Here is a 15,333-nt window from a genome sequence, read left to right as displayed (position 1 = left end):
GTCCCGCTGCCCCTATCTGGAGATGTTCTCCAGTTGGGAGAAGAGTGATGGCACCTTGTGTCAAGAGGTTTGATAATCCAGGCCCTGGAGCCTCAGTCCTGGAGGGGATTCAACCAGCCCTACCTGTCCCCACTTTCTATCACTTCTCTGGGCTCAGAGACACTTCCACACTGGGTCTAGAGGGACTATGCCTGAGGAAATCAACAGCTATTTGAAGCTAAAATCAATGGTGCATCCAGTTAGCTCGTATTAGCTACTGATAGGGAGATTGTAGGAAGTCATTAATGGGCATTTTGCCAGTGGTGGAAAAAGTACTCAATTGTCATATTAAAAATAAAGATACCTTAATAGAAAATGACTCAAGTAAAAGTGAAAGTCACCCAGTAAAATACTACTTGAGTAAAAGTCTAAAAGTATTTGGTTTTAAATATACTTAAGTATAAAAAGTAAATGGAATTGCTAAAAATGTACTTAAGTATCAATAGTAAAAATATAAACTATTTCAAATTCCTTACATTAAGCAAACCAGACAGCACATTTTTTTTTACAAACGCAGCATTTGTGTTTGTCCTTCAGATCAGAGGCAGTAGGGATGACCAGGGATGTTCTCTTGATAAGTGTGAGAGAATTGGACCATTTTCCTGTCAAAATGTAATGAGTACTTTTGGTTGTCAGGGAAAATGTATGGAGTAAAAAGTATATTATTTTCTTTAGGAATGTAGTGAAATAAAAGTAATGTACAGATACCCCCAAAAACTACTTTAGCACTTTAAAGTATTTTTACATAAGTACTTTACCCCACTGCATTTTGCTGCTGAGGAGCGCAGCACTGTTTAGTATCAAATTCAATTTAGTGTTGTTGAATGTTAGCCCTGTCCAAGGCATCAACACCTTCCCAGTGTGTTTGTACTGGGGGACATTTTTAGCAACTGCCTAAGTTGTAGGCTAGGTTAGCTACGTGTTAGCTGGTAAGGCTCCCGAGTGGAGCAGCAGTCTAAGGCACGGCTCTCAGTGCAAGAGGCGTCACTACAGTCCCTGGTTCGAATCCAGGCTGTATCACATCCGGCCGTGATTAGGAGTCCCGTAGGGCGGCGCACAATTGGCCCAGCGTCGTTCAGGTTTGGCCGGGGTAGGCAGTCATTGTAAATAACAATTTGTTCTTAACTGACTTGCCTAGTTGAATAAAGGTTAAATAAAAATAAATCAAATGCCATACAAAACATCATTCATTTTAGGGCGTTGTGAGCAAGCAACTGGAGTCCCTTACAGTGCCACAGTGACAAGTTGAGTACACACAGGAGACTCAGGGCTCTGTCTCTTGACTGTCAGGGGGCTTTTAGAAGAAGCTGACACTAACCAGCAGTACGCAGCTTGCCAGCAGTGGCTGCCATGACAATCCCAGCTATATGTTAGATCCAAAAGAACTTTAGAAGAAGAATGTTGATAGCAAAAGAAGTCCCAGTTCAGACTTGTCGTCAACTCTTGTAATGTCATTCTCTAGTCACTAATGCTATGGCTAACCAGAAAACACAAAAGAATAGGCCTATATTAACAGTATCAATGTGCTTGAATGTGGAACGTTACTTAGGAGACTAGTCCATGTCCTCACTCCTTCAGTCATTGCCAAGCCAGTTCATTTTGTTATCTTAAACGCAGCACCAGGGTCAACACTTCAAATGAGCTATTGGCATCTATGCTTCCAGTCTTTCATGTAACAAGAACACATTTAACTGCCTTCAAGATGTATAGCATATCAACGTTCTATTCGATAAGAAAGGAGACACTGCCCATTCTGGAGTGAAAACAAAAAAGTCTGGTCAGATGGACCTCTACTGCATTTTCTTTAAAGGAGTACTAAAATGTGTCTGGAATGCAGTACTGTGCGCTCTTTCGCTTTCTCCCCACTCTCTCACTCGTGTTCACGGCCCCACACTCATACCAACATAAACGCCACACCATATTGAAAAGGCCCCAATAAGGACCTCTTAGAACCCCCTCTGAAACGCGAGTGTCTAACACAACATATAGGCTAGGCATAGCCTTCAGTACACAATGAATAAATGCACACAACATAGATACAATTTATATGAATGCATACACACAATATAAATGCATCGGAATACGTCTAGGCTACGCATTACAGTGTATGTGAATGTGTGTGACAAGTCAAAATGATGCATGCTTTAACGACACAAATCTTATTCCACTCTGCACACCACCCCCGCTTTTCTGTCTTCCGCCCACTTTGGTTCTCTCATCTGAAAGATGCACACCTGTCATAGTCTGAGCTTCGATTAAACTGCATACCGCTGCAGTGGTTTGTTTCCATAGTCCTAACTTACCTACACTTCGCTGTTTCTACATTTTAATATTCTGTTCTTCATTCTCACTGTCAGTGGACTGTTCTCTCCACTCAGTGAGCAAATACTTTCTGATCATGGCAGGATATTATTTCTCTGCAATTTTTCTCACCTATGATTGTTGTGTGTTGTGGTGTGCGTGAAACAAATGAGTAACATAACAAGGATGTTGGTTTCTGATTGCCAAGGGATATCAGGGATTAGAAGAGCTTACCTCTCTTCCAGTGGAAGACTGTCTTTGCTGCACTCTTCCACCTGCGTAGACAAGCAAACAAAGCAACTAAATTACAAAACAACTACATCAAGACATAGCAGGTTAAAGAATGTATATTTGTCTTGTAATTACAGTTTAGCCTAATCGTTTCTATATTGAGTCATTGTATTATAGTGCAAATTCATATTTCAGTGCATTAGTAGTATTTCAGTATTTGATCATGAATAAACAATGGACAAATATAATTAATCAAGTGTGTTAGGCTTACATAAACCCAAATGTATCAACAAATTAGCTGCCGTCTATGTTTGTATTTTTAAAACATTTCTGTTTTGGATAAAAGGAATTCTGTATGAAAAAAGACAACATCAACATGACCAGCTTTCTAAATGCGCCTCAGGTGAATGGTGGCCCATTATGACAACACTGACACTCAAAGCAGGTAGATGGGTACATTATGTAAAAACCCAACGATAAAGCCTTGAGCCTTGAGTTCCTTATTTTTTTGTGCTGGTGACAGTAGGTGCACTTGATTCAGCAGCCCTAGCGCCAGGAAGGCAAAGTGTTCTCATTTTGAACCATTTAATGTGTCTTAAGATAGAACTCTGCCTACCCGGCAGGCACAGAGAACAAATCAAAGTGCACCTATAGACCTACTGCTGGCCAATCAGATAGCTCAGATCAACGTGTCTGCAGTTTCCTCGCACCATAGACTGTAAAAAGAAGCCTCTGACAGCAAAGTTGATAATGTGAGATTTCAAAATGTGAGATTTTGCTATCAGCTGGAAGACGGTTTCTCCTTTTGTCAGCGGAGAGATGGTGAGTCGGGAGACAGGCAGCATCACCGATGCTCCCTCCCTCCCCTCAGACTGACCATCAGATGCAGGCTATCAGTCCAGTAAATAAAAAGATCCATACGCAACAAAAAGCTTATTTCTCTCAAATGTTGTGCACAAATTTGTTTACATCGCTGTTAGTGAGCATTTTTCCTTAGCCAAGATAATCCATCCACCTAACAGGTGTGGCATATCAAGAAGCTGATTTAACAGCATGATCATAACACAGGTGCACCTTGTGCTGGGGACAATAAAAGGCCACTTTAAAATGTGCAGTTTTTGTCACATCACAATGCTGCAGATGTCTCGTGTTTTGAGAGAGCGTAAAATTGGCACGCTGACTGCAGGAATGTCCACCAGAGCTGTTGCCAGAGAATTGAATGTTCATTTCTCTAATATATAGGCTTATGTTTTAGAGAATTTGGCAGTACGTCCAACTGGCCTCACAACCCTAGATCACGTGTATCCACGCCAGCCCAGGAACTCCACAACTGGCTTCCTGTTTTGTTTTTTTATCTAGGGCGCAAGCATTTTGTCTTGAAAATATAATGTCAACATTCAGAGAGGCTCCAAAGCTGACTGGTTATGGAGTAGCCTATGTTATGGGACCATACTTGTTTCAAAGTCAAAATGACACTCTGATTTTTGCAGCAGGACCAGGTGTGCGCAAGAGTTCATAGATTACTATTGTATGTCCTCCTGATGCAAATCTTGTGTGTGCAAGGGCATTGTGTTGATTGACAGGCCCTGTCCTGACACTACCCATAGTCCCTATATCTCTAGACACTGAGTAGATCTAAAAGGATAGGATAGGTATATGCCATATATACAATGAGTATACCAAACATTAGGAACACCTTCCGAATGTTGAGTTGCAGCCCCCCCTTTTGCCATCAGAACCTTTTTCTCGTTCCACAGGGATGCTTGTCCCATGTTGACACAACTGTGGGAAGCATTGGAGTTAAGTTGGCTGGATGCCTTTTGGGTGGTGGACCATTCTTGATACACACGGGAAACTGTTGAGCGTGAAAAACCCAGCAGCATTGCAGTTCTTGACACAAACTGGTGAACCTGGCACCTACTACCATACCCCGTTCAAAGGCACTAAAATATTTTGTCTTGCCCATTCCTCCTCAATGGCACACATGCACAATTCATGCCTCAAGGCTTAACAATTATTATTTAACCTGTCTTCTCCCCTTCATCTACACTGATTGAAGTGGATTTAACAAGTGACATCAATAAAGGATCATAGCTTTCACCTGCTCAGTCTTTGCCATGGAAAGAGCAGGTGGTATGTTTTGTACACTCAGTGTATATGGTAAAAATAACTAATTTCATCATGCTTATCAGAGGGAAAGGAGAAGGTACTTCCATAGTGCTTATAGGCCAACCTATGTAATTATTTCATATCTAGGCTACATTAGTGTATATTGGTTCATTTAGGGACAGTTTCTTGATAGGGCCTTTGTTCACTGCAACGTGGGTCTTCATGCATACCTAGGGGTCACTATTCGAAAGCCTTGACCAGGCAATCAAATCTAATTCTATTTGTCACATGCGCCGGTGTAGACCTTAACGTGAAATGCTTACTTACAAACCCTTAACCAACAATGCAGTTCAAGAAGAGTTAAGAAAAAATTTACCAAACAAACTAAAGTAGAAAATGAAATAAAAAGTAACAATAACGATGCTATAAACGGGGTACCGGTCCCGAGTCAATGTGCGGGGATACAGTTTAGTCGAGGTAATTGGTACATGTAGGTAGGGGTAAAGTGACTATGTTTAGATAACAAACAGCGAGTAGCAGCAGAGTAAAAACAAGGGGGGGGGGGGGGGGGGGGGTCTTGTCGACCAAGACACAAAACGGTGATAAAGTGCCAATTTACACTGAACAAAAATATAAATGCAAGTGGGTTGGCTGAAATAAAAGATCACAGAAATTTTAGTACACACATTTGTTTACATCCCTGTTAGTGAGCATTTCTTCTTTGCCAAGATAATCCATCCACATGACAGGCATATCAAGAAGCTGATTAAAAATCATGATCATTACACAGGTGTACCTTGTGCTGGGGACAATCAAACGCCACTAAAATGAGCAGGTTTTTCACACAATGCTGACTGCAGGAATGTCCCATGAGCTGTTGCTAGAGAATTGAATATTAGTTTTAGAGAATTTGGCAGTATATGTCCAACCGGCCTCACAACCGCAGACCACATGTATGGCGTTGTGTGGGCGAACGGTTTGCTGATGTCAACGTTGTGAACATGGTGGCAGTGGATGTACAGTGGGGCAAAAAAGTATTTAGTCAGCCACCAATTGTGCAAGTTCTCCCACTTAAAAAGATGAGAGAGGCCTGTAATTTTCATCATAGGTACACTTCAACTATGACATAGAAAATGAGAAGAAAAAAAATCCAGAAAATCACATTGTAGGATTTTTAATGAATTTATGAAATTATGGTGGAAAATAAGTATTTGGTCAATAACAAAAGTTTATCTCAATACTTTGTTATATACCCTTTGTTGGCAATGACAGAGGTCAAACGTTTTCTGTAAGTCTTCACAAGGTTTTCACACACTGTCGCTGGTATTTTGGCCCATTCCTCAATGCAGATCTCCTCTAGAGCAGTGATGTTTTGGGGCTGTTGCTGGGCAACACGGACTTTCAACTCCCTCCAAAGATTTTCTATGGGGTTGAGATCTGGAGACTGGCTAGGCCACTCCAGGACCTTGAAATGCTTCTTACGAAGCCACTCCTTCGTTGCCCGGGTGGTGTGTTTGGGATCATTGTCATGCTGAAAGACCCAGCCACGTTTCATCTTCAATGCCCTTGCTGATGGAAGGAGGTTTTCACTCAAAATCTCACGATACATGGCCCCATTCATCCTTTCCTTTACACGGATCAGTCGTCCTGGTCCCTTTGCAGAAAAACAGCCCCAAAGCATGATGTTTCCACCCCCATGCTTCACAGTAGGTATGGTGTTCTTTGGATGCAACTCAGCATTCTTTGTCCTCCAAACACGACGAGTTGAGTTTTTACCAAAAAGTTATATTTTGGTTTCATCTGACCATATGACATTCTCCCAATCTTCTTCTGGATCATCCAAATGCACTCTAGCAAACTTCAGACGGGCCTGGACATGTACTGGCTTAAGCAGTGGGACACGTCTGGCACTGCAGGATTTGAGTCCCTGGCGGCTTAGTGTGTTACTGATGGTAGGCTTTGTTACTTTGGTCCCAGCTCTCTGCAGGTCATTCACTAGGTCCATTTTTGCTCACCGTTCTTGTGATCATTTTGACCCCACGGGGTGAGATCTTGCGTGGAGCCCCAGATCGAGGGAGATTATCAGTGGTCTTGTATGTCTTCCATTTCCTAATGATTGCTCCCACAGTTGATTTCTTCAAACCAAGCTGCTTACCTATTGCAGATTCAGTCTTCCCAGCCTGGTGCAGGTCTACAATTTTGTTTCTGGTGTCCTTTGACAGCTCTTTGGTCTTGGCCATAGTGGAGTTTGGAGTGTGACTGTTTGAGGTTGTGGACAGGTGTCTTTTATACTGATAACAAGTTCAAACAGGTGCCATTAATACAGGTAACGAGTGGAGGACAGAGGAGCCTCTTAAAGAAGAAGTTACAGGTCTGTGAGAGCCAGAAATCTTGCTTGTTTGTAGGTGACCAAATACTTATTTTCCAAATAAATTCATAAAAAATCCTACAATGTGATTTTCTGGATATTTTTTTCAAATTTTGTCTGTCATAGTTGAAGTGTACCTATGATGAAAATTACAGGCCTCTCTCATCTTTTTAAGTGGGAGAACTTGCACAATTGGTGGCTGACTAAATACTTTTTTGCCCCACTGTATATCTGTATTCCCAGTCATGTGAAATCCATAGATTATGGCCTAATTAATTTATTTCAAGTGACTGATTTCCTTATAGGAACTGTAACTTAGTAAAGTCTTTGAAATTGTTGCATTTTTGTTCAGTATAGTTGAAGGGCGGGGTGCTTTAGTGTAGGTTAATCTATCTAGCCTATATGACGTTGTATGCATATAGGCCTAGTCACCCATGGATCAAACTCAATTTAAACATTTTATAAAGCATGGGAATTGTGATATATTGTTTTTGGGGGGGGGGCTGTGTTCACACAGGCAACCCAATTCTGAGCTTTTTCCCACTAATTGGTCTTTTGACCAATCACATCATATCTTTTTAAGTCAGATCTTTTTCAGAGGTGATTCGTCAAAAGACCAATTTGTGGAGAAGAAAAAAAATCTGAATTGTGCTGCTTATCTAAACACTAAACACTCATCTTGAACTGCGATGTTACGACAATTCCAATGGAATACCTAGGCTAGGCCTATCTATTGTAAAACCAGTTTGGACATCAGCGCATTTAGGCATAAAAGCTATCAGGGAAACAGATGTATTTCCTTCCCATTAAGACAAGATATTACAACAGATAATAGGTTGTTCCATGAAATGTGCATTTTGCGCCCGTTTTACATTTTAAGTAGAAATTGTTGAATTTAAGTCTGTTATATTAAAATGAAGTTCCCATTAATATAGAAAACATGGAGAATTGAATAAATCAGACTTGCAATCCATGCACCCCTTGCAGTATGCATACACATACTAACACATGCACTCTACACACAAGTACATATGGATTGTGTGTTGTAGATATGTGGTAGTAGAGTAGTGGGCCCGAGGACACACACACACACCTGTTGTAAAATGTAATATGTTTAATTGTACAAATACCAATCTAGCCTATCAGCTCCTGACGGCTGAAGTTTGTACCTAGAGTCTTCTACCTTTCAGTCTCTGCAGTTGGGAAATACATGATTTGATATTGGTCTAATCCTAAATGCTGATGGGTTAAAACCGCATTCCAGACAGTGTCTATTCCACAAGTTACCACCGGCTAAATCTATGACATTAAAACGCCCAATTACTCTATTCCATCTGATTGCGCAATCAACGGTCTCTCTCATCAGCCCAGCAAGGCAATTTATAAACTTGATCTCCACTACATCTCACATTTCATTTAGACTAACAGACTGACGACGCAAAATAAATTTAGAAATCTATATTATTCAATTATTGCACCCACACTGCTCACGCGCATCTGCATTGCCAAGGGCTAAAATAGAAGTCAGTTCTATTTCTGACACAGATCGTGCTGCAAGTCCTGCCTCTCCCATCTCCTCATTGGTTTATAGAAGCAGGTACCCACGTGCCATTTCCTCATTGGTTATACCCACGTGGGTGACTGAAAGATGACCTAGGTCAGTGGTTGTAATGCACCTCATTTATGAAAGTTGCCAATCGAAATATAAAGTCCAGAGAAGAAAAAGCCTGGAAGGAAGAGAGATGACTAGAAACGATACGGTTGACCGTTTTGTGTGGATTAATTGTCGGAGTAGAGGACCTTGTGCATTTCGGGTAAAATAACTCAATGTTTATATCCCAGGACAATTTAGCTAGTAACAGCAAGCTACCTAAATAGGACAAATTAGTTAGCAAGTGCAAGCTAGCTAGCTAAATTGCCATACATGTTTAATGCTTGTCGACCTGTCCCCAAATTAATGTAATTGGTTTAGTTTGTTTTGATATTTTAACCTGCGTGTCGTGATCGCGTTTGGTGTGGGGGGACAAAATAAATGTATGCACGATGGGCCGGTTTGGGTTCCGTGTAACATTTGGTTTTCAACAGCACAGACTTGTATAAACCTTGGTGTCTGTCTTTTCGACATTTGCAACATTGTTTCAATATTCAAATTCCATCTCCAGTAATGAAGGTGTCGGGACGAGACAGGCAGGCAGCGTTTCTCAGCCAGTTGAAATCATGAATCAGCTGGCATCATTTTTGAAGTGATTGTGTTAGCTGTGTTGTTGGCTAGCTCCTCTGAACATCAGTGTCCTTACGAGAGAACACATTTTCAATGCCAGCCGAATTCGCACCTCATTAGCTCATTGTTATCGAAGTATCCAAACAAATGTCACTGGAAAAGTTTAACCTCTTGAAATGTAAAGGAAAAATGTAGATTTCCACCTAAATTGACATACCCAAAAGTAACTGCTATTCATGTGTAATTTCATGATTCTGACATGCCAAAACGTGGTATATTTGGAAAGACGACATCTGGGAGATTATAAAGAAAGGATCAGAAGATAGGAGTTACGTAGTTCAGAATAAACAAGAACAAACACACAAAATAACCTGTTTTTGTATTTTGAAAGTCATCTTTCATTGACAAGCAATAAGTTAATTATTGATGCCCAGAGCTGGAAACACATCAGATGGCTTCCACAACAAGTGAACAATATCAGAAAAAAAGGGATTGATAGACCTAACAACTAGAAATGGGCAGATGTTTTAGTAAGTGGTGTCAGCTGTGGTCACGGGACATTTGGTATTGTGTCCCTAAACCTCTCCAAAGTGGTATATGTCTGTAAATTATATAATTCCAGCGCTATTACATATTTGCAATCCCTAAATGCTATTTGTTCAGTATAATAACAATTTCTACCATATCAACCTCACTCAAACAGTGTGGTGGTGTTATGGGGTATCCAGGGTACATTCAAGTGTCCTTTCAACCTCTCCAAAGTGTCCGAATGTGGTAATTGCACTGTTTTTGCTCACTGGAAGTGCCTAAAAGTTATTGTTCACTATAAAAAACAAATTTCTACAACACCAACCTCTCTCAAACATTGCGGTGGTGTCAGGGTGACATACAGGGGATATCCAAGTGTTTTTTCAACCTCTCCAAAGTTTCTGAACGTTTAGCCTACGCATATCCAATATATAGTCCCACATACAAATGAACTATTTACAAAAACAATATAAAAACAACAGATACACAATTTTTATTTATTTTTAATTTTTAAATGTCTTATCAAACAAACTTGGATACACACGTGTCCTTCACTAAAAAAGGTGCAAAAATAGAAATAATCGGAACTATTTACAAAAATGGCATTCGTGTTCGTTTTACATCCCAGGTGTAGATGATTAGATTCCACTTTCACTGTAGCTTGTGCATGTCATGATAGTCTTTGAAGCAGTCCCTTTCTGCCAGGAAACAAAAAGAACACTGGCATTTCAGACAGAAGATGTGGCATTTCAACCTCCCCCCGTGTTTTGTGCAACATTTGGAGTTCCTTTGTCTTTTGGCATGTGTGTTGGATAGTGGCGCTCACCTTGAGTGGGGGGGGGGGGGGGGGGGGGTCTTGTGATGGTTGTGAGGTTGCTTTGGGCCTCCAATTCTGCAATTTCCAACACCAGCTGCACTTGGAACTGGGTGAGAGGGGTTTGATCTTTTGCTTTGGCCATCTGCTTTCAGAGAATGAAAGCCTTTACTGTTGCTATGTCCACAAAGTGAAAAAAAGATATATATCTTCTACCACTTCCTGGTCTTGTGGAGGACCTGGTCATAGCTTATCAGAGCATTAGACAATTCCCCATGCTGGAATTGTAGTCCTTCACAGAAACGGGGACATTCTTCCTCACCCATGCCCCATTGGCATTTTTCACCCTCCTTGAGACATGGTCATTATTGAATGCCTTATGCTGTGTGGTGAACATGGTTACTTAGCTAGTGTCCTTCCTTTTCACAAAAAGCAGCTTGTTAGTCCTGATCCAATGTTTGGTCCCCCTCTCCGATGTCTTTGTCATGTCATTTACCTTGGTCTTGGGGAAAATGATTCTGTTAGGATGAATGGTGCCACAAGCCACTATTTTCTTTTTCAAGAGGTCTATGAAAAGTGGATTAAATAACCATCAGACGGGCTGATTGAAACTACAGTGGGGGTGGTTGAAGAGGAATGGGGACTCTGTCGAGTGGTGGATGTAGAACCATCAGACGGGGTGATGGCCGTAGCAGTTGAGGGGTGAAGACCTTGACCTGCGGAGCGCTTGCTGGGAAGGGGTGCTCCCAAACTTCATCATCCAAATTATCTGCATCCTCCACTCTGTGGTGAATAAAATAAAGATAGTTGTAAGATACAGAATTACAGTTGACTAAAATGTACAAAATGACATTACTGTAAAGTAAAAACACCAAGCCTAAACCTTATCTGTATAGTGATGCACATAGGTGTGAAGCACACACACAATGCAAACAGTAACACTTGAGACAAAGGCAGAGGTGGGAACCACAAATAACCAATGGCCGTGAGACCTCAGGGGCCTCTCCAAAGATACAAGGATGAAAGTAAACAATGAACTAAAATGAAAACAGACAGTAACTACTTTGGAATTATATAACATTGAAATTACATAGGCCTATGTAAACTAAATCCAAAGCACAAAAAGCAGACAACTTACAAAAAAACAAAATACATAATAAATTAGCTACATGAAGTCATGAAAATAATTTACTTACAGATCTTAAAATGGATCCAATCCTTCTAGAAAATCCTTCTTCGTCAGCTGAGTCTAAATCCCCTTTGTCCAAATCGCTCGACCAATATTTTATTCAAAGCTTCAAAAAAAAAAGAAACATCCTCTCACTGTCAACTGCATTTATTTTCAGCAAACTTAACATGTGTAAATATTTCTATGAACATAAGATTCAACAACTGAGACAAACTGAACAAGTTCCACAGACATGTGACTAACAGACATGGACTAATGTGTCCCTGAACAAAGGAGGGGATCAAAATCAAAAGTAACAGTTAGTATCTGGTGTGACCACCAGCTGCATTAAGTACTGCAGTGCATCTCCTCCTCATGGACTGGTCCAGATTTGCCAGTTCTTGCTGTGAGATGTTACCCCACTCTTCCACCAAGGAACCTGCAAGTTCCAGGACATTTCTGGGGGGGAATGGCCCTAGCCCTCACCCTCCGATCCAACAGGTCCCAGACGTGCTCAATGGGATTGAGATCCGGGCTCTTCGCTGGCCATGGCAGAACACTGACATTCCTGTCTTGCAGGAAATCACGCACAGAACGAGCAGTATGGCTGGTGGCATTGTCATGCTGGAGGGTCATGTCAGGATGAGCGGCAACATATTTTTGATGCGCAAAGATAGTCACTCTGTGGACATTCGATTTTGCCATTAAGTCATACATAATCAGATAATTGGCAATAGGCTAGATTTGTTCCTACCAACCTAAGTATTAACTTGATACCCCCAAGAAGCTATAGCTAAAACACAGACCAAATCGAAGCTTACCTTGTAAGATGATGTTTGCTGTAAACGTTGTGTAAAATAAACATTTTGACTCTCGGCGCCGGTAATCAATAATGGTAGGTCACAGGCAGACAAATAATGTATCCTCATGATTTGTGGAGTCCCGGCTTTGGTGTGTATCAACGTATTCCTTGTTTATGCTTCATAACCTAACCAGAATGTAAGTAGCAGCCATCTTTAAATAATGTAATTGGCTCGGCCTGCCCTTACATATTAGTATGCCCATATATGGTTGTAAGTCGCACCAAAGATTTTGAAGGCACCAATCAATAGCCAAGATACTCAGCTTTCTGCAGACACCGTGCTTTTGCAGATAGGGGCTACCGTTCTCATACCAGACTGAACTGAATAATAGGCTCCCAAATATGGGACCTTTACATCTAAGAGGTTAAACAAATGCAGCTACTGTTGTTATTCTGCCTGAATTGTTTGACGTGACTAAATTAGCAGAAGTTGGCTAGCTAGCAAGCAAGGGATAAGAATGTTGCCAGCCAGTACGGCAATGGAACATTTAGAACGATTGACTGGGTCGCATCTCTAGCAACCGAAACGATCGAACGAACAACCAGCCGGGTTGTGTAGCATCCCTAGATTTGTGTGTCGGGACTATATGTTGTGGAAGGAAGAAGTATGAATAAATTCATCAAAATAATATTTTAATTAACAAGTCAATCATTATTTGAATATGTTGGTAACCCATTGTATGAAAGTGATAATGCCCTCGAAGCCGGTGTTTGGAGGATATACAGTGGGGAGAACAAGTATTTGATACACTGCCGATTTTGCAGGTTTTCCTACTTACAAAGCATGTAGAGGTCTGTAATTTTTATCATAGGTACACTTCAACTGTGAGAGACGGAATCTAAAACAAAAGTCCAGAAAATCACATTGTATGATTTTTAAGTAATTAATTTGCATTTTATTGCATGACATAAGTATTTGATCACCTACCAACCAGTAAGAATTCCGGCTCTCACAGACCTGTTAGTTTTTCTTTAAGAAGCCCTCCTGTTCTCCACTCATTACCTGTATTAACTGCACCTGTTTGAACTCGTTACCTGTATAAAAGACACCTGTCCACACACTCAATCAAACAGACTCCAACCTCTCCACAATGGCCAAGACCAGAGAGCTGTGTAAGGCTTTCAGGGATAAATTGTAGACCTGAACAAGGCTGGGATGGGCTACAGGACAATAGGCAAGCAGCTTGATGAGAAGGCAACAACTGTTGGCACAATTATTAGAAAATGGAAGAAGTTCAAGATGACGGTCAATCACCCTCGGTCTGGGGCTCCATGCAAGATCTCACCTCGTGGGGCATCAATGATCATGAGGAATGTGAGGGATCAGCCCAGAACTACACGGCAGGACCTGGTCAATGACCTGAAGAGAGCTGGGACCACAGTCTCAAAGAAAACGATTAGTAACACACTACGCCGTCATGGATTAAAATCCTGCAGCGCACGCAAGGTCCCCCTGCTCAAGCCAGCGCATGTCCAGGCCCGTCTGAAGTTTGCCAATGACCATCTGGATGATCCAGAGGAGGAATGGGAGAAGGTCATGTGGTCTGATGAGACAAAAATAGAGCTTTTTGCTCTAAACTCCACTCGCCGTGTTTGGAGGAATAGAAGGATGAGTACAACCCCAAGAACACCATCCCAACCGTGAAGCATGGAGGTGGAAACATCATTCTTTGGGGATGCTTTTCTGCAAAGGGGACAGGACGACTGCACCGTATTGAGGGGAGGATGGATGGGGCCATGTATCGCGAGATCTACACCAACAACCTCCTTCCCTCAGTAAGAGCATTGAAGATGGGTCGTGGCTGGGTCTTCCAGCATGACAACGACCCGAAACACACAGCCAGGGCAACTAAGGAGTGGCTCCGTAAGAAGCATCTCAAGGTCCTGGAGTGGCCTAGCCAGTCTCCAGACCTGAACCCAATAGAAAATCTTTGGAGGGAGCCGAAAGTCCGTATTGCCCAGCGACAGCCCCGAAACCTGAAGGATCTGGAGAAGGTCTGTATGGAGGAGTGGGCCAAAATCCCTGCTGCAGTGTGTGCAAACCTGGTCAAGAACTACAGGAAACGTATGATCTCTGTAATTGCAAACTAAGGTTTCTGTACCAAATATTAAGTTCTGCTTTTCTGATGTATCAAATACTTATGTCATGCAATAAAATGCAAATTAATTACTTAAAAATCATGCAATGTGATTTTCTGGATTTTTGTTTTAGATTCCGTCTCTCACAGTTGAAGTGTACCTATGATAAAAATTACAGACCTCTACATGCTTTGTAAGTAGGAAAACCTGCAAAATCATCAGTGTATCAAATACTTGTTCTCCCCACTGTACAGTGCACTCGGAAACTACTAAGACCCCTCGACTTCTCCCACATTTTGTTACATTAGCCTTATTCTCAAATGGATTAAATACTTTTCCCCTCCCCTCAATCTACACACAATACCCCATCCATAATGACAAAGCGAAAACAGGTTTAGAAATGTTCGCAAATTTATTACAAATAAAAAAAATAGAAACCTTATTTAGATTAGTATTCAGACACTTTGCTATGAGTCTCCAAAATTAAGCTCAGGTGCATCCTGTTTCCATTGATCATCCTTGAGATCTTTATACAAATTGGAGTCCACATGTGGTAAATTCAATTCATTAGACATAATTTGGAAAGAAACACACCTGTCTATGTAAGGTCCCA

At 41.3% G+C, this 15,333-nt stretch overlaps 1 protein-coding gene across 1 annotated transcript in view; it reads right to left on the bottom strand.

Moving 5' to 3' along the window:
- LOC129841526 (transmembrane protein 131-like) overlaps window positions 1-15,333 on the bottom strand; it is a 122,576-nt gene that overhangs the window by 97,390 nt on the left and 9,853 nt on the right. The window contains exon 3 of the mRNA XM_055909832.1: window positions 2,575-2,615. Within this exon, the coding sequence (XP_055765807.1) occupies window positions 2,575-2,615 (41 nt within the window). The remainder of the gene's footprint in view (window positions 1-2,574; window positions 2,616-15,333) is intronic.

This window comes from Salvelinus fontinalis, chromosome 42 (genome assembly GCF_029448725.1).
Source record: "Salvelinus fontinalis isolate EN_2023a chromosome 42, ASM2944872v1, whole genome shotgun sequence".
In the NCBI taxonomy this organism is placed as follows: Eukaryota; Metazoa; Chordata; class Actinopteri; order Salmoniformes; family Salmonidae; genus Salvelinus; species Salvelinus fontinalis.
Note: the sequence above shows the minus strand (reverse complement) of the source record. Positions and strands in the feature narration are given on the sequence as shown.